The sequence below is a fragment of the Aulostomus chinensis genome, chromosome 13 (assembly GCF_037954235.1).
Source record: "Aulostomus chinensis isolate RoL2024-O1b breed Wild chromosome 13, RoL_Achi_v1.0, whole genome shotgun sequence".
Classification (NCBI taxonomy): Eukaryota; Metazoa; Chordata; class Actinopteri; order Syngnathiformes; family Aulostomidae; genus Aulostomus; species Aulostomus chinensis.
The window spans coordinates 8,757,949-8,784,199 of record NC_141332.1 but is presented as its reverse complement, the minus strand read 5'-3'; the positions used below and the strand labels follow the sequence as shown (position 1 = coordinate 8,784,199).

Here is a 26,251-nt window from a genome sequence, read left to right as displayed (position 1 = left end):
TCATAATCTAGTCAAGGAGCGTTTTTGTGCTTCAAATTTGATGGTTGCTGCTCTCACAGCCAAGAAAATGAACACACTGAGGGTGCATTTGAATTGAAGTGAAATTTGGGGTTTAGGTTGTCAAGAAAGCAACAATGATCTTACTGAGTGTATGTGTAGGTAAGTATGTGCCTGTGTGACTTTCTGCTGGTTTGAGATTGAGTGTGTGTGTGTGTGTGTGTGTGTGTGTGTGTGTGTGTGTGTGTTCCTCAACTCCAGCATCTTTCAGCCAGCTGCTTCATGCCTCATTGGGGTTGGTATTGATTGGTCCAGTTTCTCTTTGTTTTCAGCCCTCTATTTTGGTGGACTGATGCAGCTCTAAGAAACCCGCTGGCCTTTGCTAAAACTGCTCTAAGAGCCACAGCAGCCTTTGGTAAAATTGCTTTAAAAGGCTAGACGGACTCGTCCGAAAGTTTTGAATGGTGCGAGAGCCCTTTGGTGAAATGTCTCCGGAAGGTCAGACAGTCTGCTATAAAATAGCCTGAATGGTTCCATAAAGTTGACAAGCCAGGAATGCTCGCAAACATGTGGACAGGGCATCCACAGCAACTCAAACTCAGTCACTCACTTTTTTTTTGTTATCCTTTTCCTGACACCCCCCCTACGCACCGACTCACAAGGACTGAGCTGTATGTAACTGTGAGTCGCTGTGTTTTAGCTCTCAGTGGTGGTAGATGGTGGCTGCCTGAGGGGAATGTAACATGGCACTGGTTCCTTCTTCATTTAATACGATTTTTTCTGTCTGTAACATGACTCAGCTTTCAGATCAGTGAGAGAGCGAGTGGGAGATACACAGGGAAAGTGAAAATGCTTGACAATGAAAGAACAGAAAGATGCATGAACACTGGGATCTCTGGGATTTTGTTTGTTACTGTGACCAACCATATGACACGATATGAGTTTAGAGGTAAATAAACACCAGGATATACTGGAAATCTCATAATTAACTATGCAAGAAGTATGTCACCACCTCCGCTGCTCTCCCTTTATCCCTCCCGTCATCACTTTGTCCCAACACGGCTTCTCATCCAGATTAACAAAGTCACACCCATTAAAGTCACACACACTGTCTTGCCTACAAGCAAATGGCAGCATTCAACATGCACTCTTAAACAGTCAAGACAGTGGTATTTGAAGTTTTCAAGAGGTCAGGGGAGGGGAGTAAGAAAAACACTTTAGCCCCTCTTGTCTGTCAAAGCTGAGCGAGGCCCGACAGCCGCAAAATCAGGAGAGCAGGCAGACCCTCGGGCTCTTAGTCCGCACGTTGATTTAGACCCAGATTTGTTTTATTGCCTCTGATGTTCCCCTCCCTCACTCTCCTTCACTCTCCTTCACACTTGTTTTCCCAGTTTGTCTCTCCTTTCGTACTCCCCTCTCTTGGGCTCACACTGTCTTTTATCTGGTTTTCTTTCTCCCATCCCTCAGAAGTTGTGGCTTAGCTAGAGGCTGACACAGCCATGCAGAACTTAGATGAGCAATTGCTTTTACTGTACATGCTAAACTATACTCAAATCGAATGACTGATGCTTCTGCAAGTGTTTGCTGCTAGGCAAAGCTAGCTGTAGTTTTTGGTTGTCAGATGGAATATAGTTGGCAGTTAGCTATGTGTATGAGCAAAAGGGACTTGGCAGTCAGGCCTGGGTGTGTTTCTGCCTGTGTGAGAGTATTGATAAATCATTTTTAACTGACTGCAGCGCTACCTTGGCTGTAATGGTTATCGATATGACAGTATATTCACAGTCAATCTCAGCCATTGTGTCCTGCAGCCCTGCTCCGATCTGTTAAAAACACCAGATAAGTGCATGTGGTGTAACAGCCATTAAACAGGAAGACATGCACACGCTGATGCACATACATTTTTTTTTTCTCTATCTTCCCCTGTTTCTCTCACCACAAGTGTGAAATCTAATCATTACTGGAGCCCGAGAATCATTTCTATCTAATCTGGAGACACACACATGCCTGACAACAATAATAGCAACAGTTGCAGCAGCTATTGGAGGCAGTTTCCATTATCTCTGCATCTAACAGCTCAAATAGTCTGCTTTTAAAAGTGTCTGGTCCATTGTTGCCATTTATTACAGTCACATTACAAATATGCCAGCCATACATCTTTACATCCCAGCAGTTTCATATACAGAAGGTAATGGAATTTTTTTGTTTTTTTTTATCTCAGCAGCTTTGTTGACTTTATCCACGCCATTCCGCTTGGATTCTTCTTTGCATTTTTTTTTCTTTTCATGTAAATCCAGATGAAACAAAGATTTTGAAACATTTCCAGCATGACATCTTTTTCGAGACATATTTCCTCTATTTCATTGATAAGAATTTCACTTCAACGTTGAAAAGATGGCGTGTCATAATAGAGCCTGTCGTATGCTCTGTGTACTTGCAAAAGCAGTGCGTTGTAAAATTCCTCGCGCATAATCTGGAACTGTCACAGAGGCCATTTTCCTCAAAGTACATAAATTGGTCAGTGAGCCTGAAACCACAGTAATTTGGGGAGATGGAACCAAGTTTGAGGTGGTGAAAATGCACAATGACTGTCCTTTCAAGTGCTTTCAGTGAAAAGTGTTAAAAACAAATACAAATGCTGGATATATCATCTGTGTTAGGGTCTATTTATATTAAATGCGTGAGCATATTGTGGCTGTTTAGATGATTTATTTGTGTCATCTGCTTTAACATTGGTTTATCATTTTATTAAAGTGGTTTCTGTTGCCTAACATTGTGTTTTCACCTGCTGGAATATCTATGGCTACTTTATTGGTCTTAAGGGTTTAATGTAACTGAGATGTATTGTTTCTTACAGTTTCTTCTGGTGAAACATTGAAGGAATGTGCCAACTTTTAGGGGAAAACCCACAATGAAAATCCTCTCACAAGCCAGACAAGAAGATGGATGCCCTTCTCTCCTCTGTCAAAAGTCATCAAATTCACTTTTCTCCAAAACAGTCTGTAATATAACTTGGGCTTGTGTCATATTTGTTACAGAAACACAATGTAAAATGGTTAGACTTTGTCATTTTTAAACAGAAACATGGAAGTACTTTCGTGTGATCAGCGCATGGATTTTACTCCTCACGTCAGAAGCCTTTTTGTAACAGTGAACAAAGCAAAACATTAATTTGAAAACAAGAAGAGCAGCTGCTACTACTAATTAATAGACCACTATGTCAGAGGATGATCAGGATTACTTCTGGACAAACCAAGAAACTGAACCTGATCGTTGACTGAGGTATGCTAACTCTTCCCACCCACTACCATTCATAGCGCTGTTAACTAGCTGTCAGCTGCTCTCTGAGGGTCTCAACGCCCTTATGCATGTGCAGAGGAGAGAACGGTGTCTGTCTTCTTGTCTGCCTCTGGGGAGGATGTTCACTAAGCATATTTTCCCTGAAATTGTTAATATGTTCCTTTAAATGCATCTGACAGACTTTTACAATGCTGTAGACATGCCAACATAGCCGTCCAACTTTGGCTAATTAGCTCTGTGCTGTAGAATGTTGAAGAATGATGGATGGATGTCATGTTATTATAAGCTGAAATAGGTCATTTCATGCTTACATAGGCACACCTCATATTTCACAAGCAGGAAGCATGATAAAGCATTTTTCGGCATTTAGCGTGAAATTTGCGCTCAATATAAGTCTAACCGAGGATGTTTTAGAAAAGTGTTTGAATGGCACTTTTCATTTTCTGGCAGATCAAGAGCATCTTTATGCTACCAGTGAACTGTCTCAGTCTCTCTCCACAACCTGCACTGTTCTCTCCTCTCCTCAGCTCCTCCAAGCAAATCTCGGCGGGGTAGCCAGCAGCGCGGGTACAGTACAGAGCCCCTTCGCAGTGGTGCTGTCCTATTACCTCTGGCAGTCATCTCACTGTCACACTGATCAATGATTCATGGGCCTCGGCCTGTTAGCTCGCTTCACTGCTGCTCTCTGCTCACCGTCGCCACTGTGCTGCTGCCTCTGCCGTTATAATGACTGCGCTCACTTGGAGTATTTCTAACCGTTCTGTGCGTTTGTGCAAGAACACTGAGAAAGATGGACGCTGAGGGAGAGAAAGATAGACAGACAAGGGGAAAAGAGTGAGAGTGAAGGTTCATGCTGAGCACATGCTGCTCTCATAACTGACTGCATGCTGTTTTGAAGTATGTGTGTGTGCATGTGGATGTGTGTGTGTGTTTTTGTGTTTTGCGTGTGCATTTTGGTTGAAAGGTTGAAATCAAAACCTCAAATTAACCTATAATTAATAAATACAAGCCTCTGAATCTGCTTTCTTTTTAACTGTAAACACCAACAATTCCAGGATGCAAATATCTCATTAGTATATAACGCTTTTAGCTTTTAATGATCGTCGCATGCAATTAAGCATTCCAAAGATTATTATCATTGGAAAAATTACCACTTTTATTCATTTTCCTGTATTATTTTAAAAGGTGAAACTTTTGAGTTTTTGTTCATGTTACATTGCATAGGCTTTTACTGAAACTGAGTGTGTATGGTACAAACAGCCCCAACTAGAATGTTTTTCACCAGCCGCCACCGACCATAGATTCAATATTACCGTATTTTCCGCACTGTAAGGCGCATCGGATTATAAGGCGCACCCTCAATAAATGGCCTATTTTAAAACTTATTTCATACATAGGGCGCACCGCATTATAAGGCGCATAGAATATAAACGACTGTAGTGGCTGGGGTTGCGTTATGCATCCACTAGATGGAGCTGTGCTAAAGGGAACGTCAACAAAACAGTCAGATAAGTCAGTCGGTCAAACTTTATTAATAGAATAAAAACCAACGTTCTGACAACTCCGTTCACTCCCAAAACAAGTTGGTGCATTCACAAACGGGGAGGGGAACTTTTCCCTGATTCAGTAAACACGTAAAAGAAACAGTCTGATAACGCGACGGTAAATCAAACGTTAGTGCAATCACAATATAGTAACTCTAGTGCAAAGCAGTAACAATAACAATAACTAAATAACTCAACGTTGTTCAAACGTTAATGTCCACATTCACAATATCCCCCAAGCCTCGTTCAGTTGTAAACACGTCAAAGAAACACGTCAAGCTCACTCTTTCAGTTCATTCCTCATCCACGAATCCATCGAATTCTTCCTCCTCAGTGTCCGAGTTGAACAGCTGGGCGAGTACGGCATCCAACGTGCCCGGTTCCGTCTCGTCAAAGTCGTCATTATTGGAGTCAGTGTTGCTGTTGTTGTCTGGCAGTTCAATGACAATACCGTTTTTACCGCCTTTAATTCGGCAACGCCCCCTGACTACGGTAGCCATTATTAACCAATATTTATCCATATATAAGGCGCATCGGAGGCGCACCGTCGGTTTTTGAGAAAATTCAAGGTTTTGGGTGCGCCTTATAGTGCGGAAAATACGGTAACTCAAATTGTGAGAGATCATTAATGTAAATTTGATTATCATCTTTCTACATAAGCTTTAGCTCGTACTTACCAGCAGTGGGCCATGCAGCAGTCTTTGTTGTAAGCTCATCAGTGAAATGTTTCTTACTTGAATGTTATTTTGGATTACAAACTCGGAAAAGTAGGTTTCTTTTAAGAGGTTGTTTGTGTGACTTTGCTTTTATTTTTCTTTGCAATTTCAGGAGAATCATTTTCAGGAATCCATACTGGTTATTTGGACTGTCTGTGGCTCAGTTTGATTCCAAAACACATTTAGGTCCAGGGTCCCTCTCGAAAGTTATTCTGTCCCTGTTTGGAGGCCAGATATAGCTTAAAGCTCAAGGCCCACATACTAGCTGTTCTGTTTACTACATGAGATGCTGAGATGTTCGAGTGGCTGTCTACTAATTGGAGAGTTTCTGGTTCAAACCTTGGCACCTCCAGAGACGACCACGGAGTGCCCCTCATCAAGATTTGGAAGCCCTAATGCATCCTGATGCCTTAACCATCAGAATATTAATGTTGTTATCGTTTTCATTATGTTTGTTTATTTTTTATTTGTTTAGGTATCACCATTTATCTTCTGTTTCTATTGGGTTACTGAATATGAATATCTTCCTAAGTTTACATTTTTGTAAGTAGTTGATGTAAGATTATATATGACCTGGGGGTATGCATGTAAATATTATCAAGGACATTGGGTAGATTTTTAACAGTAATGATGTTTTGGCATGGGGTGGGCTAAAAAAAAAGTTTAGTCTCCTTCCCACTCCTTTTCAAATATGCTGTGTTTCAAAATTACCATTGTTTCATGCTTTTCATGGTTATTATTATTATTATCCATCCATCTATTTTCTTCCGCTTATTCCTGTCAAGGGTCGCGGGGGGGGGCTGGAGCCTATCCCAGCAGCCTTCAGGTGAGAGGCAGGGTTCACCCTGGACAGATCACCAGTCCATCACAGGGCCAACATAGAGACAGACAACCATTCACACTCACAGTCACACCTACGGTCAATTTAGAGTATCAATCAGCCTCGTCCCCTCTTGATGTCTTTGGGCTGTGGGAGGAAGCTGGAGTACCAGAGAGAACCCACACAGGAACAGGGAGAACATGGAGACTCCACACAGAAAGATCCTGTGTGCCTGAGCCGGGACTCAAACCTGGAACCTTCTTGCTGTGAGGCAACAGTGCTGACCACTGCACCACCGTGCAGCCTTTATTATTATTGTTATTATTATTATTATTATTTTTAGTATTATTATTATTATTATGATTGTTATTGTTATAATTATTATTATTATGTAGTAGTTGCTGTGGTAGAATTAGTTGTATATAATGTTATTTAATGTTATTATGATTTTATTATTATTTATTGTCCTACGTTTTCTTGCTGTTTACCTAATTGAAATAATTTTTATTCATTTATTCATTCAAACATGCAAATGTGTACATTGTATATTCAGTTGTTTTTGACTGTGTTGTAAAATACGTTATGTGGTCTGTGGATGAGATAAACCCTGTAAGCTGTTATCCATTTATTACCAAGATACATCCAATGAGAACATTATATTTCCATTACAACAGAAAAATATGTTGAATTGTCAAAAAAAACAGACCTTGAGTGTAAATTAGCGATTTAGATTTCAACTTCATGCTCAGCTTTTTTTTTGTTTTGGTTTGTTTTGGTTTTTTTAACCTTTGAAGGGCTCCACCTGCCTGTCACGTCTCATTTGTGCAGCAAATGAATTAAATCCCAGACATCTAAAATAACTTTCTCCTTTACCCTATTCCCAAATCAAGTCATGTCCTTGCTTGAGACTTGAGAAGTTCCTTGTATTTAACTACCAAGGATTAACTCAGAACAACAATAATAATCTCAGCCGTCTTATGTGTCACTGTGAGGTCCTTAAAGGGGGTTTTCAATTAGATCCTCAACTGTACAAAAGCATACCCAAACACACGCACTCGACACCCATCCTCTCCTTATCACATCCCAGGTCCTTATCCGTCCTTGCTTCAGCGTGTGTGTGTGTGTGTGTGTGTGTGTGTGTGTGTGTGTGTGTGTGTGTTCGTGCGTGCTCTCTGACTCTAGATGCTAAGTGTTTTAGCTAAAGGTCAACAGCCATAAAACAAGAGAGTGAGAGAGACAAAGAGAGAGAGGCTGATGAGCAGGAACAGGGGAAGTGCAGTCAGAGGGGCTTTTGAGGAGGGATGGAGTGGTGAAGAGGAGAAGATAGGAGAGCTGGTAAGGACTGTTGCTACAGAGTCATTACTGGAGTGGGCTTACACTTGGTTAAAGGAGGTGTGTGTGGTGGGCACTGAGAACAAGGAGAGAAAGAAAAGCAATTTGGATGAGAGGAAGTGCAAAGAGAATGAAGTATGAAAGATTGAATGGTGGGAATGCTAAAGGTATCAGTTTGAGAATAACATGTCATCCCTCAGTGAACATCCTTACAGACTAATTTAGGCAACTATGATAGGTTGTTCTGCTCTGCTGCGTAATATAATGCAGTACAAATAGGGAAGATGCATACAAACCTACATTTGTAGATGCAACACTATATTTCCTGTTTAATCCTAATAGAAGTCAATTTATAATGTTATGTCTTCTCTCCAGGATTGTCTCTTAATACATCATTGTCAAGTAAAATAGGATCCTGAAGGTCATCGTTGTGTTTCTGTGTGAATTGACTATACCTGCCTCCATTCTGCTAAAGATAAAGATACTTACAGTACCAGCGATGATTTTTTTTTTTGTGTGTGTTAAAACAGAACCCATGAAATTGAATACACAAGCCAGATCATTTGGGTTACTTTTTCTTCCAGTGACAGAATGAGTCATCACAACTAATTTCACGGCAATGTGTTAATGAGAAAATCCCCCACACGCTGCATCTTTTAAAAAATATGGAAACTACAGCCAGAAAAAAAAGGGGATATTTTAAAATGAATGGCTCGTACCCACGCGGATGTGAAGAATCTGTGCATGTCCATGTCTGGTCTCGTCACAGGCTGACAGTTCAATTAGTCTGAACTAAATGATGCATGACGTCTCCCTCACGGCCCTAGTAATCGTCAGTGTTCTGCTTTGAAGAGCTCATATTGTGCATGAGTAGATAGCTAAGCCAATAGCGACTATAACTAGCCAGAAGTTGAAATGTATGATTTTTCTGATCCCCATAGATGCCAGCGCACGACCAAAATTGACTCAACTCTCAGAGCTCATCATAGATTTGCAGCATTTTACAAAGATTCCTGTGCGTCTGCAGCAGAGAGTGACGGCAAATGGCTTTGAACTCTGTGGAGTTTTAATTAGGTATTCCTCATCAGTTGGGGAATGAGTGTGTGGGCGCGTGGGTAAGGTTTGCGTGTGCATGCATGCGTGAAAATAGCAGGTACATTCAAGCGTTTATGTGAGCCTCTGTGATTGTATTGGTCATGGCATATAATTGTGGATTTGTTTTTTTTGAGCAGCCATTTTGTGTGAGCATTAGGAAGTGTTTGTCAAGTGCTTTTTTCTTGGTGTCTACAGGCAGAAGACAGACAGTGAAAATGTTTGAAGTCCTCAGAAGTTCTTTACCTTGATCTGCATGCAGCAGCCATCCTCTAACTGCCACCATCGCATAACTACTTTGTGATTTGAGTCTTTGCATTTGTTTGATGTTCCAAATGTGTCAGAGGAGAAAAATCTGCAATGATTTATTTCATTTGCTTTGTTCGTGGCAGCAGCAAAGGAACATTAGCTTTATAGATTGCTTTAAAGTAAAAAATCGGCATTGTATTACAATCTTGCATGAATGGAAGCTGACGATTGGTCAGAGCAAGTGGGGTGAATGTTTTACTGAACATTTTATTGACAGTCTTGCAAGACAATTAATTTACTTAATGGGCAGGTGCTAGTTGTTTTTATTTAACAGCATGTTGGATTGTTGTCCTAGTAAACAGTTTTATGAGTGGGAGGAGAAATCTAGCATCCTCCCATACCCTTTGTTGTTTAAAAGGCCCATATGGATTGTGAATCGGCAGCAGCTTTCAAAGCATCATTAGTCATGCATAAAAGACTGTGTTAGCACTTTAATACCAGCCTTGGGCTCAAGTTCTGAAGATCTGCCTTAATTGCCCACCTCTGCCACGGTCCATGTTCGTGTGTGTGTACGTGTGATGGACGTGCATGTGGGCACAGGTTCATGCGTTCTTTGTGTATCAGCTAATTGACCACCGCCTTGACGGGCACTAATAAGCACATAAAATGAATGAGAACTCCAAGATGGACATTAAAGAAGATTCAGACACACCCCAATGTGTGCCTTCAATTCTAATTTTTCCTACCTGCTTTTTCTCTCCCATCCTGGCTGTCATTGTGTTCCTGTGTGTGTCTATGTGTATGTGTGTATCCGTGTGTGTTTAGCGGTCCACCTGTTAGGTCTGACCTGGCATCTGCGGCACGGTGAGAGCCAGCTGTATGAGAATGGCCTGAGCTCAGCGGACCATCAACAGGAGGACCATAGCAAAACCAGACCTACCAGCTCCATCCACCTGCTTGATACGCTCAACCCTGAAAACACACACATCGGTGACAGAGGTGAGCTGACACACACATTACACACCATAATAACAGATGTTCTGCACTCAGCCATTAACAGGATTGGCCTGTCAGTCCCAGCAAAGCAAAATAATATTGCATTTTGTTTCATTTTGTAATTATTGAGGCTATTTAATGAATATGGACTAGACAGGCAATAATTTAAACCTCTGAATATGAGTGTTTGGGTTTATTTCTTTACCATTAGATATCTAAAAGTTGGAGAAGGAGAGGAGAGGGCCTGGTGGTTTAACTTCTATCAAATCAGTGTCAGGATGATGTGTAACTTACCTCCATAAGATATCATGAACAATTAGTAGTTTTACACATTTTCTCTCATTATATTAACTATTAAAACTGGGATATGTTTTCTCAGAAAGGAGTGTATATCAGATTTATTTTTCATGAATAATTTTGGAATATTATGAAGTGATGATTATGAGTTGGACTCAAACTATGCATTTTACAATTTCTTGATGTTGCTTGAATCTAAAAGAAAATATCGTAGGACACATTTTAGATCTAAAGTAAATAGGGAGCTCCCTAAAAAAGAAGATCAAATCAAATCAGTCTCTGTGATTCATTTCATGTGTTTTATATGGGTGATGAAGTTATTTGCCATTTTTCTGGTTTTGACAACAGAAATAGAGCAGATTTTCTGGGGGCAGCCATGTTGTAGCTTTGTAATTTTTCTTGGACCCCCCATTAACCTAGTTTTATATATATATATACATATATATATATATATATATATATATATATATATATATATATATATATATATATAGATATATATATATATATATGTATATATATATATATATATATATAGATAGATAGATATAGATATATATATCTATATTTATTTTTTATTTTTTTATTTTTTTTTGGTAAACCCTTGCTGCTGATCAAAAGAAAACCATTCTGTCTTTTCTCGTCGCTCACCACTTGTCACTCGAGAGAACGCCTGGTCAGCACAGCCACACGTGCGTGTAATGAGTGGTCTGCTATAATATAATTGTGAATTCTTTCCATCTATTTAAATTCACCTTCATACCTAAAATGTGATGTGGACACCCTGAGAGGAACATTTTTCATACACATTCAATAAAAATAATAATTTTTAAAAATGACCAGAAAATCCTCTTAAAATGTAAATATGATCATTCAAACATTATAATTTGAGACTGACTACATAACCATCCATGTGAATTCCAACCAGTTGCTATTGCATTAGCACCTTGACTTGCATACATAACATGCTCTGACCAAAGAATGTTCCAATACGACAGAGACATCAGTCCAGAAATACGGCTTGAACTGATTACTCATTTATTAGAAAGGCAAGGTAATTGGTTAATCATGTTCCCTCTTAGCCTGTACGTGACTTGAATGGCCTACCTCCACTCAGCCATTTCTCAACTAGCCAGAGGAATTACTAACACCAATTTAACCTCATGATATGGGACATTAATTGTGAGTGTTCCAGGTCATGAAGTCAGACAGGACACAGCAACCTTCATGGTCCATCCGACTCAGATAGATATTACATTGGATGCTGTCGGAGCTCATGTTCAGCATTTAAACAGAGAGGCCAAACTGCAACCCACTGCAATTTGGGCAACCTGGGACATCCCTAAAGCAACTATTCTTGATGAATCCTCACATTCAGAGGATTAGCGCGCTCATCAGTAGCTAAATCCTCCAATAGAGCACACGGGGGTCATAGAATTCACTTCCGAGTGTTGCAGCACAACAATCTATTGTTTCAACTTCTATTGCTTGATATGTTGGATGAAAGCTGGGAAATCAAAATGGGCAAAGCTTAAGCCGTTGATGCAGGGGGGCTTGGATTAATTCATTCACATTGGAGGTGGTCCCTGGACAGAGGAGGGCCAGAGAGATTAGAGATTGGGCTGTAATCCAGTGTGGCAGATTATCACGCTCATCCTGCTGTACCCATCACCTCTCACACCAAGAAACCACACAATCCCCGAGATTACACTGCAAAGGATGGTGAGAGGAGGCTGCGGGGAACAGAAAGGATAAAGACATGTCAGAGAGAGAGAGGGAGAGAGAGAGAGAGAGAGAGAGAGAGAGAAAAGCAGAGAGGAATGATTGATGGATAGCAATGTACCTGCAGGATGTTTGAGATATCCAGCATTTACATAAAAGTGATACAATCTCAATTCAAATTCCATTTATCAGCATGGCCACCATTTTCAGGACTTCTGTCCAAACAGCAAAATATTTTTTCTCATTATTTGGAATGAATTGTTTTATTTGTGTTGCTCTAAGCATAAAGACGGCTGAGGATTGGAGCATATTATCAGGTTAAGCTTGATAAAAACACAGTAGGGAGGGATGAAACTAGCCTGGCAGAACGATGGTAGGGGAGTGATCATGTATTCTTGCTCATGTATTTTTAGCAACGACTTCATTGACATAAAGAGTGTTTATTTGATTTGTTGGCTCAGCTCCAGAATCAGGAGCAAGTAGTTCCTAATCGTTAGATGCTAATTGGCATGTTGCGTTGTGTGCGTATGGCTAGTGTCTCATCCTGCCACGTAAACTGTTGTTTATGTCTTCTTTGCTATCTCTCCTGCAGTTCACCAGGAGCCCCTTATAGTCTTCCACACATAAAAGCCTCTCTAATTAGTGCTACATTAATTGCCACTCACCCCATGATAATCAACCTCAGGCTGGTGTGCGTATGTGTGTGCAGTCTTTTTTTCCATTTTCTTTTTTTTCACTCTCTGACATGCCCACACACATGCACACACATAGAAATTTCAGTAGTGCAGATGAAAGCAGAAAAAAGCACCCTGAGAAGAGATGTTCTGTCAGTGAATCTTCTGCCTTAATGAAGTACATTGGCGTTTGAGAATTAAACTCAGTGTCGGATATATTAATGACATGAAGTGATACAAACTGACATGGAGGAGAGGAGCATATTGCCTCATTATGAAGTGAAATTGATGAGATGTGGAGTTTGTGGATTATATGCCACCTGAGCCATGATGAGCCACTGTGTGAAAGGAGAATTAGCGTGGAATCCTCTTCACTCCATCTCACTGTGTGGTTGAAAAGGTGTGTGGATGGATGCAATGTGACACAGACAGAGAGGAGGGCTCTTAAAGAGCATATCAATATTCTAGCCTGCGAGTGAGTGGAGGGGAATAAGAGTGAGCGGAGTGTGTAGAACAGTAAGAAAACGTGTGCATATTGTATGTATGTGGGAAAAGGAGATATGTATGTCTGAGAGAGAGTGAGTGGGGATGTGCGTGTGTGCAAATGCTGATGGACTAGTCCGTGTTACACTGGTCTCATTGATTTTCTCACGCTGGGATACATTCTCAGGATGTAACACACGCACGCCCATATACACACTCCCACGCGCACTAGAGAATACCGGTAGATCATTTAGTGAACCCCCTGCTTCAATGCCTCAAGTTGAGAAAGCCTAACAGCAGCAACATGTCTGCCTGCTACTCAGCATGCATTCCAAACATCTCATCCAAATGGATGGAGAAGTTCAACATCATTTCTTACAGCAGTGAGTGTTGACAGTGCAGATGATAGAGGAAGGCAGATGTCCCTTTGTAGTACACAGTCATGACATTTTAGAGAAGTTGATTACACATCAAGCACAAAAACAAAGGACATTTTTTTATCTTCATATTATCGACAAAAATTCTCCTTTTGATTAAAACGACAGCATATTATTTGACAGGGGCAGAGAGAAGTCATTGAACTGGTTAAGATGCTGTCGTGGAGTAACAATGTTATTTATAAGGGTTGCTAACTTTAACTCGTCTGACCGAAGATTCCTGAGCAACTAAAGCAGCCATTAATTTTCAGTGACAGATGATAAAGCAAGGCTTTAAACTCCGTAGCAGCAGCAATCAGCATGATGACAGCAGAAAGCGGTGATTTGAAGTTTAGCATAGTTTAACTTTATTCAAATTAGCAGCAGAACTGTAGTAGCAATCAAATGCAGATCGGGATATGATTTTCCTCCCATGACAACCGCTCTGTGCTACCAAGATCTCTTTTGTGTCATGTTGGCAAGAAAAGATAAACTGATCTTTGTGTTCTCCAGAGGCTGTACAATCTGCCACTTTCACTGTTTGTGTGCCATATAATAAACCAAAATATATGGCAGGTTCTTTGAAGACACTAATGTCAGTATCAGCAGATATAAGGGAAAAACAATATATCCCCAGGACTGTTACAAGCAAGCAATGAAAACACCAAAATTGTTTTAAGACTTGTAGTTGTCTATATTTTAGCATCCTTCCCGCCCTCCCTAATTCATGGCCAGCCTGCCGGATAGCTCTACTACAAACTTGATATTGGCAGTGAGCAGCAACCAGAGACATGGGTGCCCTCTGGCGATCATTGACAATTTGGAGCAAGTGCAGTCACTGAAAAAAATTAATACCTGCTCCTCGATATAGCCATTTGAAGCTAGACCTTTAATGTGTAGCATTTACACATCATTTCCACTTTTGTTGCCAACTTTCTTGTCTGTACAGGGCCCTTGACTCACTTTTCCACGAGCAGCGCTGGTGCCACCAAATTTCTAAGTTGGCCGCACCCTTTTTCTTGGGTTTGGTCTGTTTTTAAAACAAAACACCATGTGCAAACATCTCATTCAAAAAGTCAGAAAAGGCCACAGTATAATCGCATACTTTACTTGTACATGATAGAAACACATAAACAAAGAGACAAATTGCTCCATGGCTGACACGCTGCCAATTAGAACTGCAGTTGTGCGGAGGACGTATGTGCTGGAACGCAACGTAGCCATGACCATTTAGACAGAACAGAGGAGAGCGGAGGGAGTGGAAGGTTGTGCCAGGGAAGGAAAAAAGGACTGCTTTCAAATGCTCTTCCAGTGTTACCAAAATAGCAACAATTATGCATTCACAGTAAAGCAACTAGGAAATATTCTAACTCGCACAACCCCCCCCAAAAAATTTGGTCACACTCAAGAGTCCTGCTGTAGCAAGTCCCAGCTCATGGTATATTGAAAGAAGGCATGAAATAATAAATAATAAATAGACCACGCCCACATGCACCACTGAGAATGAAATGCAGGCAGCAGTTATTCCTTGTACAACTGTGTAACTCAGTCCCCAAGGCTACTTAACAAGCTTTATGTTGATTCAGTCAAAATCAAAGAAGATGCCAAATAATTGTTTTTCTTATATGCAAATAACCAAAAAAAGACCAATATGGCCAACTTTTATGGGCCACAATTGGAGCACAATGTACTGGAAATGTGTGTCACATTTCAATTCAGTTGGCTCACTTTTCAGTGTGAGTTACAGCTGTGTTTGGCTGATTGCAGTCAGGTTTCTAGAAGCCTTATTACATCATTTAAGGGCATAGTTTCAAGTCTATTGCTTGCTCCAGCTCATAGCAGTTCAAGGTAAGATGGAAAACAACAATTATATAAACATACACGCAACAAAGTTTTCAACATAAAGCCAACTTTTAATTCATGTGATGGGGCTACTGTGGCTTCAGACATCAAAACTCTCAGAACCTGCAGGTGGTGATCTATAATCAGAAAATGAAGCGTAATTGTTGTCCAGTAACTTTACAGAATGGCCAGTGGCTGCAGTGACACATTAAGTAGAAAGCATTTTCTAGACATCATAACCATCTGCAGAAAAATGTGACCAAATTTTTTTCTTTTTCTTTCTTTCTTTTTTTTTTTTTTTGCTGCCATTAGGTGGCATTTTCTTGATCAGATTTTAATTTTTTAATGTCATCTATGAAATTGTTTGTTTGCATGCAGCCACCGCCCTTTTATGGGTTTAGTGAGGCAATTTTTTTTTAGCCAAAATTGTGAATATACTTAGGGGAAAAATTAATTATTTATAAAGGTAAATATCTGGATAAAATGTATTAATTATTTTGAGTGGAGAAGTGACCTGATTGGATACATTTATTCTTCTTTTTCCTCATTTACAAGAATATTTGTTTGCTCCTTACAGAGTTGGTTTATTGAATTCATTGTAAGTTATACTTTGAATTGATTCATTGCCTGGTCTCTTTTTATTTTGTTCTTTACATGTTCAAAATAAACATCTCAATCAGTAAAAATATACTCTGTAATTCAAGTGAAAGACCAACTCGTAAGTAAGAATTGTAATCTATTTTCTGTCTGTATAGGTAACAGACTATATTAAACAGGTTAAATAAGGATTTTGGGCTGGAACAAAATACGGACGGAGGATACAGCCAGGCTGTGTGGAGGCTAATAAAAATACACAAGTGCTTTATCCGTGTGTCAATCTATACAACTCATATTACCGGTGTAACTCTATAAATGCACTTGGAGTGTTGTGGAATAAATAAATTTGAGAGGAGGGTGACTTGTCTGTCACAGACGTAGCCCAAGGCCTGATGGTGGAAGGTGAGGATGAGAGAGTAATAGAGGGCCCTCAGGCCAAGAGCATTATCTTCTCCTGCCTCTGACTGACACTCATTAGGCTGCACAGTGGAGAGAGGAGGCTGAAAGCTTATTAAGCCACCTGCTCAAAAGGCCCTTAATTGAATCCAAGTAATTATAGAGACCTTGCCCATTGTGATATTTTTATTCATCCTGCGGCAAACTCAATCTCTCTTGCATTTGGAACACTGTTAATGTTGTCTGCACCAATGTGAGTAGAATCAAACTAAGACTTGTGCTTTCGTGTCATTTTACACTTGTATGCACGTCCACACACATACACACACACAGTTCCCGTCCCCCCAGACTTCTTCTGTCACAAAAGACCCTGGTCGCACTTTTAGTCTGTTCTCTGCTTCATTAGAAACTCAGAGATAATAACATTAATTGCAAAGACAGTTTAGTTCCTTTGAAATAGATTACAGGTGTAATTGTTTTACCTGAATAACCCGTAGGCAAGAGAAATTAATTAGACCTTGTGTCCCAGGTCCTAATGTAGCTCATCTCCATCACTGGCCTTGTGTGTGTGCGCGCGCACTCACACACACACACACACACACACACACACACACACAAATTTAGAAACTCACACAAGACAAGATGTTGGCCAGTCATTAGGACTGGTAGAAGGTTTTTTTTCAAATGAGGCAAATTTAAGTGAAACTATTGCAATATGTATGTGTGTTTGCATGTGGTGTCAATAGGGACCATAACTGTGTGGGATAGTGCACCACACTATCGGTATAATTGGCTGAGGCAGAATCATTACTGCTCTACATTATGTTGGTAGACCGGCCCACAAACCATCTTTCAGTTTCATCAAGGGCACGTTTGGCTTGATGGCAGACATGAATACACTATGCAGCACTTTCATCGCCCCTTTAAACAAGCTCTGAAATGAACCATCTTTTTGCCTCCAACTTGCAACTAATGATGAAAAGGATTGTGATGCGGTTTATTTTTACTTTTTATTATTATCATCCTAAGTAATTGGCAGTGAGTTTAAAATTCAAGCTGCTTTTCCCTTATTAAAGCCACAAGGTAGCAAGGTGTGATGGGATTTTTACTTCCCTGTTTGTATATTTGCTTGTTTAAGCTTGTGTGCCTTTCGTCTGCCACGCAGGAATAAACAGAGTTTTACTATTTTAAAAGCTTCATTTTTTTTTTAAAGAACGGTCTAAGGTTTTGTGTTGACATACACAAGGTTGCTGGTGGAGCTCGCTGATTGACAGCATTAATCTGAGTACTTGGGGAGGCCTGGAGGTGCCAGAGTCACCATACGATCTCTTTCTGCAAAAAAAAAATGTCTCAATCCTCCCTCTTCTTGTAGTAGCTGTGTTTTCTCTGCGTCTGAAACAGAGACATGGAAGGCAAGTTCTTCTTCTCTATTGCATCAGCAGCTGTGACTTGACATGACCACCTCCTCTTTGACATGGCGCTCCCTTCTTTCCCCCCTTTCTTTTTCTCCCCTCTTTCTTTCACACCCCGCCACCAACCCTCGAGGCTGACCTGAGCACCATTGTCTGTCTGTGTGTTGCATCAGACTCACAGAACCGCTACATCGTAATTAGCATCAGAAGAAGGACCTGACTGCTCATCTGCCCGCCAGCCTGCCAGTCAGCTTGCTCGCTGTCCTGCCTGCGCGCCTGTCTGCCTGCCAGTGTTCTGCCAACTGCCATGCCCTATTCATGTCCTATTCATCTAGCGATGAATAAAAGGCTCCTTTCGTTGGGATATCCATCCCTCCACTGGCCTTTATTTTATTTATTTATTTTTTTCTTTTTTGGTGAGGCAGAGGAGTGGGGATTAGTATTAAAAGGAAAAGCCTGCTGAGGCATACTTGGCAGAAATGTGTGAAAGCATACCTTAGTTCTGCCTAGCTGCTTATATTCTATTTTACTACAGGGACATTTTTTGCCTCATACAAGAGGTCTTTCTCCCATTCTCCTTCATTACAGGTCTTCTTGAATTCCTGTTTTGCTCTCACTGCTCTCTCTTTTCTATTCCTTCGCCTTACTTACCCAGTTTAGTTAACTGACCAATCAATTTAACAATTAATTTTACCTAAATACAACATAACAAAGCAGGGAGAATATGATACAAGGGGCAAAATCTTGGCAGTTATTTGTATGAACGTGACATTTACTGACAGTATAGGTCATAAGAATTCAGTTATGGTCAGAAAAATGCAGGACCAAGGACCAAACTTTTAGTTCGCTGAAGCACATGTTTTTCTAAGTGTAGTACAATGTGTTGTAAAGTCAGGTGTAAAGGGGTTGTTATCAATCTCTACATTTGTCATATGTTTACTTTATTGGTGTAACATAGTCAGTCTCTCATTGCCTTTAATAGCTGCACTTGCACCTGAGCATATTGCTATTTAGGTGTTGTGTCCTGCACAGATTTTCAATTGAGGAAATTTCTTGTTTCAGGTTTGTCTGTTTAAAAATATTTCAGGAGCTAAATGCTTAACTCTTCCTCTCCTGAACAGTTTCCTCAGCACTCAAGGTTCATCTGTCTTGTTTATACCCTTAGTTTTTAGTTTTAAATGTCCACTGATATTAACTCCACATAGCAACGTTACTAAGTGCAGCCTATCCATTCTTTAAAGAAAACTTCTGAAGAAAAACAATATTCCAACACAAAACACAATAAAGTATCGTAAATAATTTGGAATTCACCTGACACACCAATCCTGTCAGAGAATTAAATCTTCATTGAAATTGTTGCTAATATGAACACATACCCTGTCTCTCTAAATGGGGAGGCATGCTAATTATATGTGCTGCGGAGGGTTGCTGCAGACCTGAAAGCATGCAGACCATTGATGGAGCAGCAGGAAGTCTGTGTGTGTGTGTGTGTGTGTGTGTGTGTTTGTGTCTGTGTGCTTGTGGGTGTTTTTGTGGTTTGTGCTTGTGTGTGCATACACATGACTCCGTGTGGACATTCCTGCCTTCAAGTAGCTGGAAAAATATTGCACCATAGACATAGGACCTGATTTTTGTTGTAGTAGTAGTTTCAATATTTCATCAGTTACAGATCACAAATAAGTACAATCTAAATTAACAATGAAGAATCTTATTTCAGCTCAAAGCAAGGACATTTCTCATCTTTCACCACAAACGCCGCCATGATGAGTGATGTCAAACCTGGTTCTCTGATCCCACAAAGATGTCTTACTTTTCTTGAGGTATATTCTGACATCAACAGGCATTCCGTGTGTTCCTCACTCGAGAAGTTGGAGCTTGTTCATGTTGCTCTCGAATGCACATTAAGACCATTAAACAATCCATTCACCAAACAATCCATTCATCCATCAGTTCAACCACCCACTTATGGATGCAGGAACCCCAAACTTCTTTTCCTTGACATCAACCAGCTCTGAATGGGGGAAACACAGTTCTTTAGGGAGGTGTTCCAGGCTCCATCCCGACTAGATGACCAAAGTACCTCAACTGGCTCCTTCCAATGGAAAGGAGGAACAGCTGGACTCCAAGTCCCTCATGATTGAATTTCTCACTCTGTTTGAAAGGGAGATACCACTGACTTAACTGTGGAAAACCATTTTGGCAGCATGTAACTATGAATGTCTATGTAAAATTTCAAGATTATCCAACCCAAAGATATTTCCACCTGGGTCACAGTCATGGACCAACATTTCAAGTAAAAAAATAACATTGATGGTATAAACAGGAACTATTCACAGTCCTGCTCTGTCTACCTCCAAGTCATTTGACACTACATGTGATGTATGCTAGCTGGCCTGTGGGTGTGCCTGGTGTCACCATAATGGAGTGGTAAAGCTGCAGGCATTATAGATTGAGAGCTAGTAGCCTCATCCATGAATCTGCCCCTAACTGTTCTTCTGCCTTTGTGGCTGTAACGATCGGCTGGCTCCCCTCTGTCACCGTATTTCCTCCATCTTCTTTTAAGAAGCAGAGATATAACTCTCCATAAAGGCTGACACAAAGAGGGCTGGAGAGGTTCGTCTGCTCCACTACACAAAAGACTCGGGCCTGGTGCTTGATAAAGGCTTATGGAGAGGCGAGGAGCTGATGGCCAGGGGACTGTTGGAAAGACTCATTCTCCTCACAAACAAAGACATGCTCTCACTCAAGACACTATCTGTGTGCTGTTGGGCTATTTGTGAATGTATGCGTGTGTGTGTGTGTGTGTGTGTGTGTGTGTGTGTGTGTGTGTGTGTGTGCATGCGCACGCGTGTGTGTGCGTGCGCGTGTGTGTGCATACGTGTGCATGTGTGTGCATGCATGTAGCCCTGCCCTCCTCACTTTCTCTCATCTAGCTCTCATTCTCTTCTCTTTTCACACACACACACACACACACACACACACACACACACACACACACACACACACGCACAGCCTAGAACATACACACTCTCTTGTTAAGAGATGCTAATACAGCACATGACAAAGCCCCAGTAGACAGGTCTCAGACAAAACATTTCCTTTCTTAAGAAGTCCATCTCTATGCGGAAACCATTCAAAGGACTGCCGAAGCAAGGGTCTCTTGAAAAGCAGGATTCTCACCAGTGCTCAGTCATTCCTGATGTTTCTTCTGTCTCGTGTCATTAGCACTGTGCTTGATCACTGTGATGTGTATGGAAATCCGGTTGGTTAATTGGTCCCTCTGATACAGAGAATAAGTCCACCTTGATTAAACCTGCAGCATTAAACAATGTCACCAATCTGTGATTTTTACCTGCAGAGAAATGGGTGCGAGGACGGGCCATTGACCGTGGCGAGGTCGACATTGGAACCCAGCAGAGTCAAGCCATCCCACCGGGACTATTTTGGAGGTTTCACATGACTGTGCACCATCCAACCTACATCAAATTCAACCTGTCCCTTTCACACAACGCACTGCTGGGGGTCTACGGACGCAGAAACATACCGCCTACACACACACAGGTAAAGAAGGCTTCAGTCATTGCATGCTGTTCCCTTGGATTGGCTTTACTGTACATTGGTCTACTAAAGGCTTACAACAAATTAGGCCAGGTAAATGTAAAAATGCACATTTAAAGCAGCTATTTAGTTTCTACAACTTGACGTCATTACAGGGATCCACAGTTTTACAACCAGACATGTCAGATCGTTTGATTTCATCTGAGGTTTCCATAGAAAGTCCTTAGAAAAGGGCAGAAAATTTCAGAAAAGTACTTGGCATGTGATTGGATAAACCATTTGTCGATCAGTGCTTATCACAAGATAGCTTCAACCAGTTAATCTGACTGAAGCCATAACCAGTCGATATCAGAGTGAAACATATTTCCATGGAGGAAAGCCTTCGGTGGTGTTCTTTGTTCTTCTTTAAAATAAACCTTCAGCTCTGATATAACTTGGAATGTTTCGTGAACCAAGTGCCTCACAAGATTAACAGTTTTGTCTCTCAAAATTATATCTGATCTGCAGCGTTGTCCCAAAGTTACTGCATTTAATGTATGGCAATAGGGCTGTATTGGAAGCCTGAAATACTGGAGGACTGTATTTGCAATTTAAGAACCTTTGTCAAAATCTCTATGTATGTACCTTGTGTTCATTGTTTTTGAAAAAACACACTGTGGAGAAGGTCAGTGTTTGTGTAGCAGCAAAGACAATCTTCAATCGAAACCTTGTCTGGGGGATCATTTATTTTAAATGTCATTTAAACTTTAGACATAATGTAGGCAATAGACAATGAATTATATTTAGGCTTGTTTATCAGACAAGTTTGCAAGACTGAAGTAATGTTTTTAAATCCCCAAGCAAGAGAGGAGTTATTGCAGTCTGCCTGGTCAGATGGTTGTGGTTATGAGTCATGAGGCTAGGCTAGGCTTTCCTATAATAGGTAAAAAAATAAAATAAAAAAAAGAGAAATTAAATTGACTTTAGCTTTACTTATTGAGTTGTTTGCTGTCTAAAACCTTGACATTGTGCCATTCTCACTGGCAGTCAGAGATCCTGAAACAGATGTTATCGACTTGCTGTGGATGTTGTGTGTCTCAGGCACAAAGCTACAATCACTGAAACTCTACACATACTCTTACGTTATGCACAGCATTGTGCTGTGCAACATGAACAGACCAAAATACAACACACACTGAGTCATCTGATTTTTAACATCAGTGCACTCCTGTACTCGTCTGCATGAAGAGGTCTAATTAGCTGTTTTTGACACTCGTGTGACACACATCCCGCAGGGAATAAATCCAAGCGAAGACTTGCTTGTTTAAGGAGGTTTGAGGATGGAGCGCTAGAGAGGAGAACACTAAAGAAGGTTACAAAGAACCATAGACAGGTTTCGACAGATGAAATAATAGTGTGTTCCATTCTGGAAGCAGGGTTTTAAAGTCAGCCCATGCTATCAGCAGTTTGTCAAGCTGTTGAACCACCTACTGTGAAACACGTCTGAGCTGCCACAGATGATGGTTTCCCCTCATTTCTTTGGGTTCATAACTCACTATTTGCATCTGATATCCAGACTAATGCTGGTCCCTCATATGCAGACAGTTCTCCAATAACATCCTGCTGTCATTTGCACAAAGCTCATGCAACAACAAGCACACACATGCACACATTGCACAAGCTTTGTTTTGTACATTTTAATGGCATTTGTGCAAATTTTTGTGAGTGCTCCCTACCTTGAGTAGATTGATTTTCTCTGATTGTGCTATTGTACTTTGTATAGTTCGACTTTGTGAAACTGTTGGATGGGAAGGCACTGCCCAGGTCCTTGAGTGATCCCATCTCCACTGCCAAATCACCCAAAGGTCTTCTGCTAAGCAGCCTCCAAGAAACAGGTTTCATCGAGTACATGGACCCAGGCACCTGGCATCTCGCTCTCTACAACGACGGACGAAATCTGGAGCAAGTCTTGCTTCACAGCACCCCCATAGGTAATGAGACGTCATGGCTCCTCCTTCACTGAGAACACAGTGGGCCGAAGTAATGTTATATATTTTTGCAAGAGAACCTTGAAGTTAGCGTCATCATATGTTACGTCAACCAAAAGCCAAATCAAAACCACTTTCATGATTTGGGAAGCATCAACGCAATCACTAATAGTACAAAGTAGTACAAAATTGTTACACTATGCACAAACTCGATCTTTGACACCACTTTAGAATGTTTTTTTTACTGACATATTTTACTCAACAAAACATAAAAATGTGTTAAGCTAATTTTAACCACAGCACGGGGCGGCACGGTGGTCCAGTGGTAAGCAATGTCGCCTCACAGCAAGCAGGTTCCTAGCTCGAGCATGCGTCTATCTGGGTGGAGTTTGCATGTTCTCCCTGTTCCTGTGTGGGTTCTCTCTGGTACTCCAGCTTCCTCCCACAGTCCAAAGACATCAAGAGGGGACGAGGCTGATTGATACTCTAAATTGCCCGTAGGTGTGACTGTGAGTGTGAATGGTTGTCTGTCTCTATGTGTTGGCCCTGCGATGGACTGGTGACCTCTCCAGGGTGAACCCGCCTCTCGTCCAAGGGCTGCTGGGATCCTTAACAGGATAAGTGGTAGAAAATGGATGGATGGATGGATGGATGGATAATTACTAGGACAGTATCTCTACTCCTACTTCATCCAGTTGTCTCTAAGAGTGTTGAAATAACAAAGAAAACGTTTCAAATTGTAGGCGCATGGTAATGTCATCGAGGGTACTATATTATTTGTATTCATGAATAGATAAGAAGTCAGTTAAAAGCATTCAATATATGATAATATTAACTGGCCATACATTATGTAGTTTTATGTACTTGAATAAAAGATATGAAATGTGGCTCTTTAAAATCTTAAAAGAAAAGTTGTGTATCAACCAACCTCTTTAAAGCTCAAGTTGTAAGCTAATCGTAAACAGCTCCATAGTTCCAAAACATTGTACTGAAGACAGCTTTTATTGTCATGTTGACACAGTTCTTTCTATAATGACTGACAGCATGCGACAGCTAAATACAGATCTCATTTCAAAGCTGTCAAACATTGCTTGAAATGTGTGTTGTCTGTCTGTAAAGACTGAAATATACCAGACCTTTTGTGGGTTGCACATTTTGAGCTTCATTGGAAACAACAGAGTTAACTTCCTCACATTCTCTTTCTTGAATAATCAAAATAAATATAGACGCACCAGATTGGCTCAGAATAGCAGCCTTTAGTCCACTAAGGTTTGTCAAATAATTAATCAAGTGATTTGGCTTGAAAGAGGAAAATAATATTAATGGATTGATGTTGAAGTTCATTTCACTCCCCATTTACACCTCTAACGAGGGTTGCACACAGACACTGCATTGTTTTGGAGGCAGAAAATCAAACTCATCGAGCTATAGTATAATAAATTCTAATAAAAGGCACAGTATGTTGTAGCTGAGAGTGGAGCTTTGTGGGAAGATGAAGAGGAAACAAGATGATATCTGTCAGGAAATTGACCTTTTCTGAGGCAAATAGTAACTGGATACGACAAAGAAAGAGAGAGTACAAATAAAAGGGTAGCAAAAGTTATTAAAAAAAATTAAAAATGATTCCATGTAGTGCGACACGGGAGAAAATATGACAGTACGAAAATGATAGTAATTCAATGATGCTGATGCTGAAATAAGCCTTTTTTTCCACGTACACAGGAGCACAAATTCTGTATGTATTAAATTTGCTGGCAAACGTAATGAGGTGAAGATATGTATACCAGAAGATTATCATGATAATTGTTCCAGTATCTCTGTACTTTCACCGGCGGTAAAAAGATGTGACAACAACATTCAAAGAAGCCTGTGTTTTGTCAGTTTATAACACACAGAGGACATCATTGTTCTGTCATCTATTCATCGCCACACATAAAATTAGAGACCTCTTCAGCAGCAGCGGGTGCACATTGAAATAGGGTATCATTATCAATCAAAATATAATTGAGTAAATAAATTATTTTGCTTTTGTCTCCAAATTCTCTCTTGATCATAGCAAGTATTGGCTTGAATCTCAACATCAGCAACAACTTATTGCCTGCTGCAGAGTCAACTCTCCGATGACATGAAGGCATCCAGTCACCAAAAGATAGTGTTACGTAGCTACTATGCAAATATGCTGACTGGTGATGAGTCGGTGATTCATTGAATTTAAAAAAAAATTGAGAGCCACAGACCAGACCAGCTTTTGCATTATGGGGACAGGAAGTAAAATTGTTTCCAATTAATATCAAGTTAAATCGGGACCAAAAAAAGGTCTATATTTCTGACAAATCCGACCAGCAGATAATGCATATTGTTCGAGTCTTGCAGAGCCAGACCATACCCGCTGTACTGGGACAGCACGTGAAAAACATTTGGGGGACCATGTTCCATGGAACATTTTTGCGTTTCACGATTATAAATATTCACCACAACAAATCAGCAGGCCTACAATACCACATGATTATAATGTTAGTGAAAACAATGTCACTGCAATTGTCAGCATGTTGGTTGCTGCTACCTTGAAGGCTGTTGTTTTACATAACAAATGGTGACTGAAATAATGACTTAATGCCAAGCTTATACTCTCAACATTTTTTCTGCTAAATTAGATGGAATGATATTTTTTCTCTCTTACACTATAGCTCAATAGCAGGGTTTATTGCTTTCATTTATGTGATGAAGAAGGAAGCCCAACAAAAAATGTACATGGATTTGATACAACAAAGCAAAATTGAGCTGAAAGTAGCAAATCAAGAGAACAATCAAAGATGAAAAACACTCCCTAACCTCACAGATCCC

General features: G+C 40.5%; 1 protein-coding gene across 2 annotated transcripts in view; it reads left to right on the top strand.

The window, feature by feature from the left end:
* tenm1 (teneurin transmembrane protein 1) overlaps positions 1 to 26,251 on the top strand; it is a 202,405-nt gene that overhangs the window by 90,605 nt on the left and 85,549 nt on the right. For both annotated transcript variants that reach the window (XM_086223045.1, XM_086223046.1), the window contains exons 6-8: positions 9,873 to 10,046; positions 21,241 to 21,443; positions 23,203 to 23,410. In XM_086223045.1, coding sequence (XP_086079171.1) covers positions 9,873 to 10,046; positions 21,241 to 21,443; positions 23,203 to 23,410 — 585 coding nt within the window. The remainder of the gene's footprint in view (positions 1 to 9,872; positions 10,047 to 21,240; positions 21,444 to 23,202; positions 23,411 to 26,251) is intronic.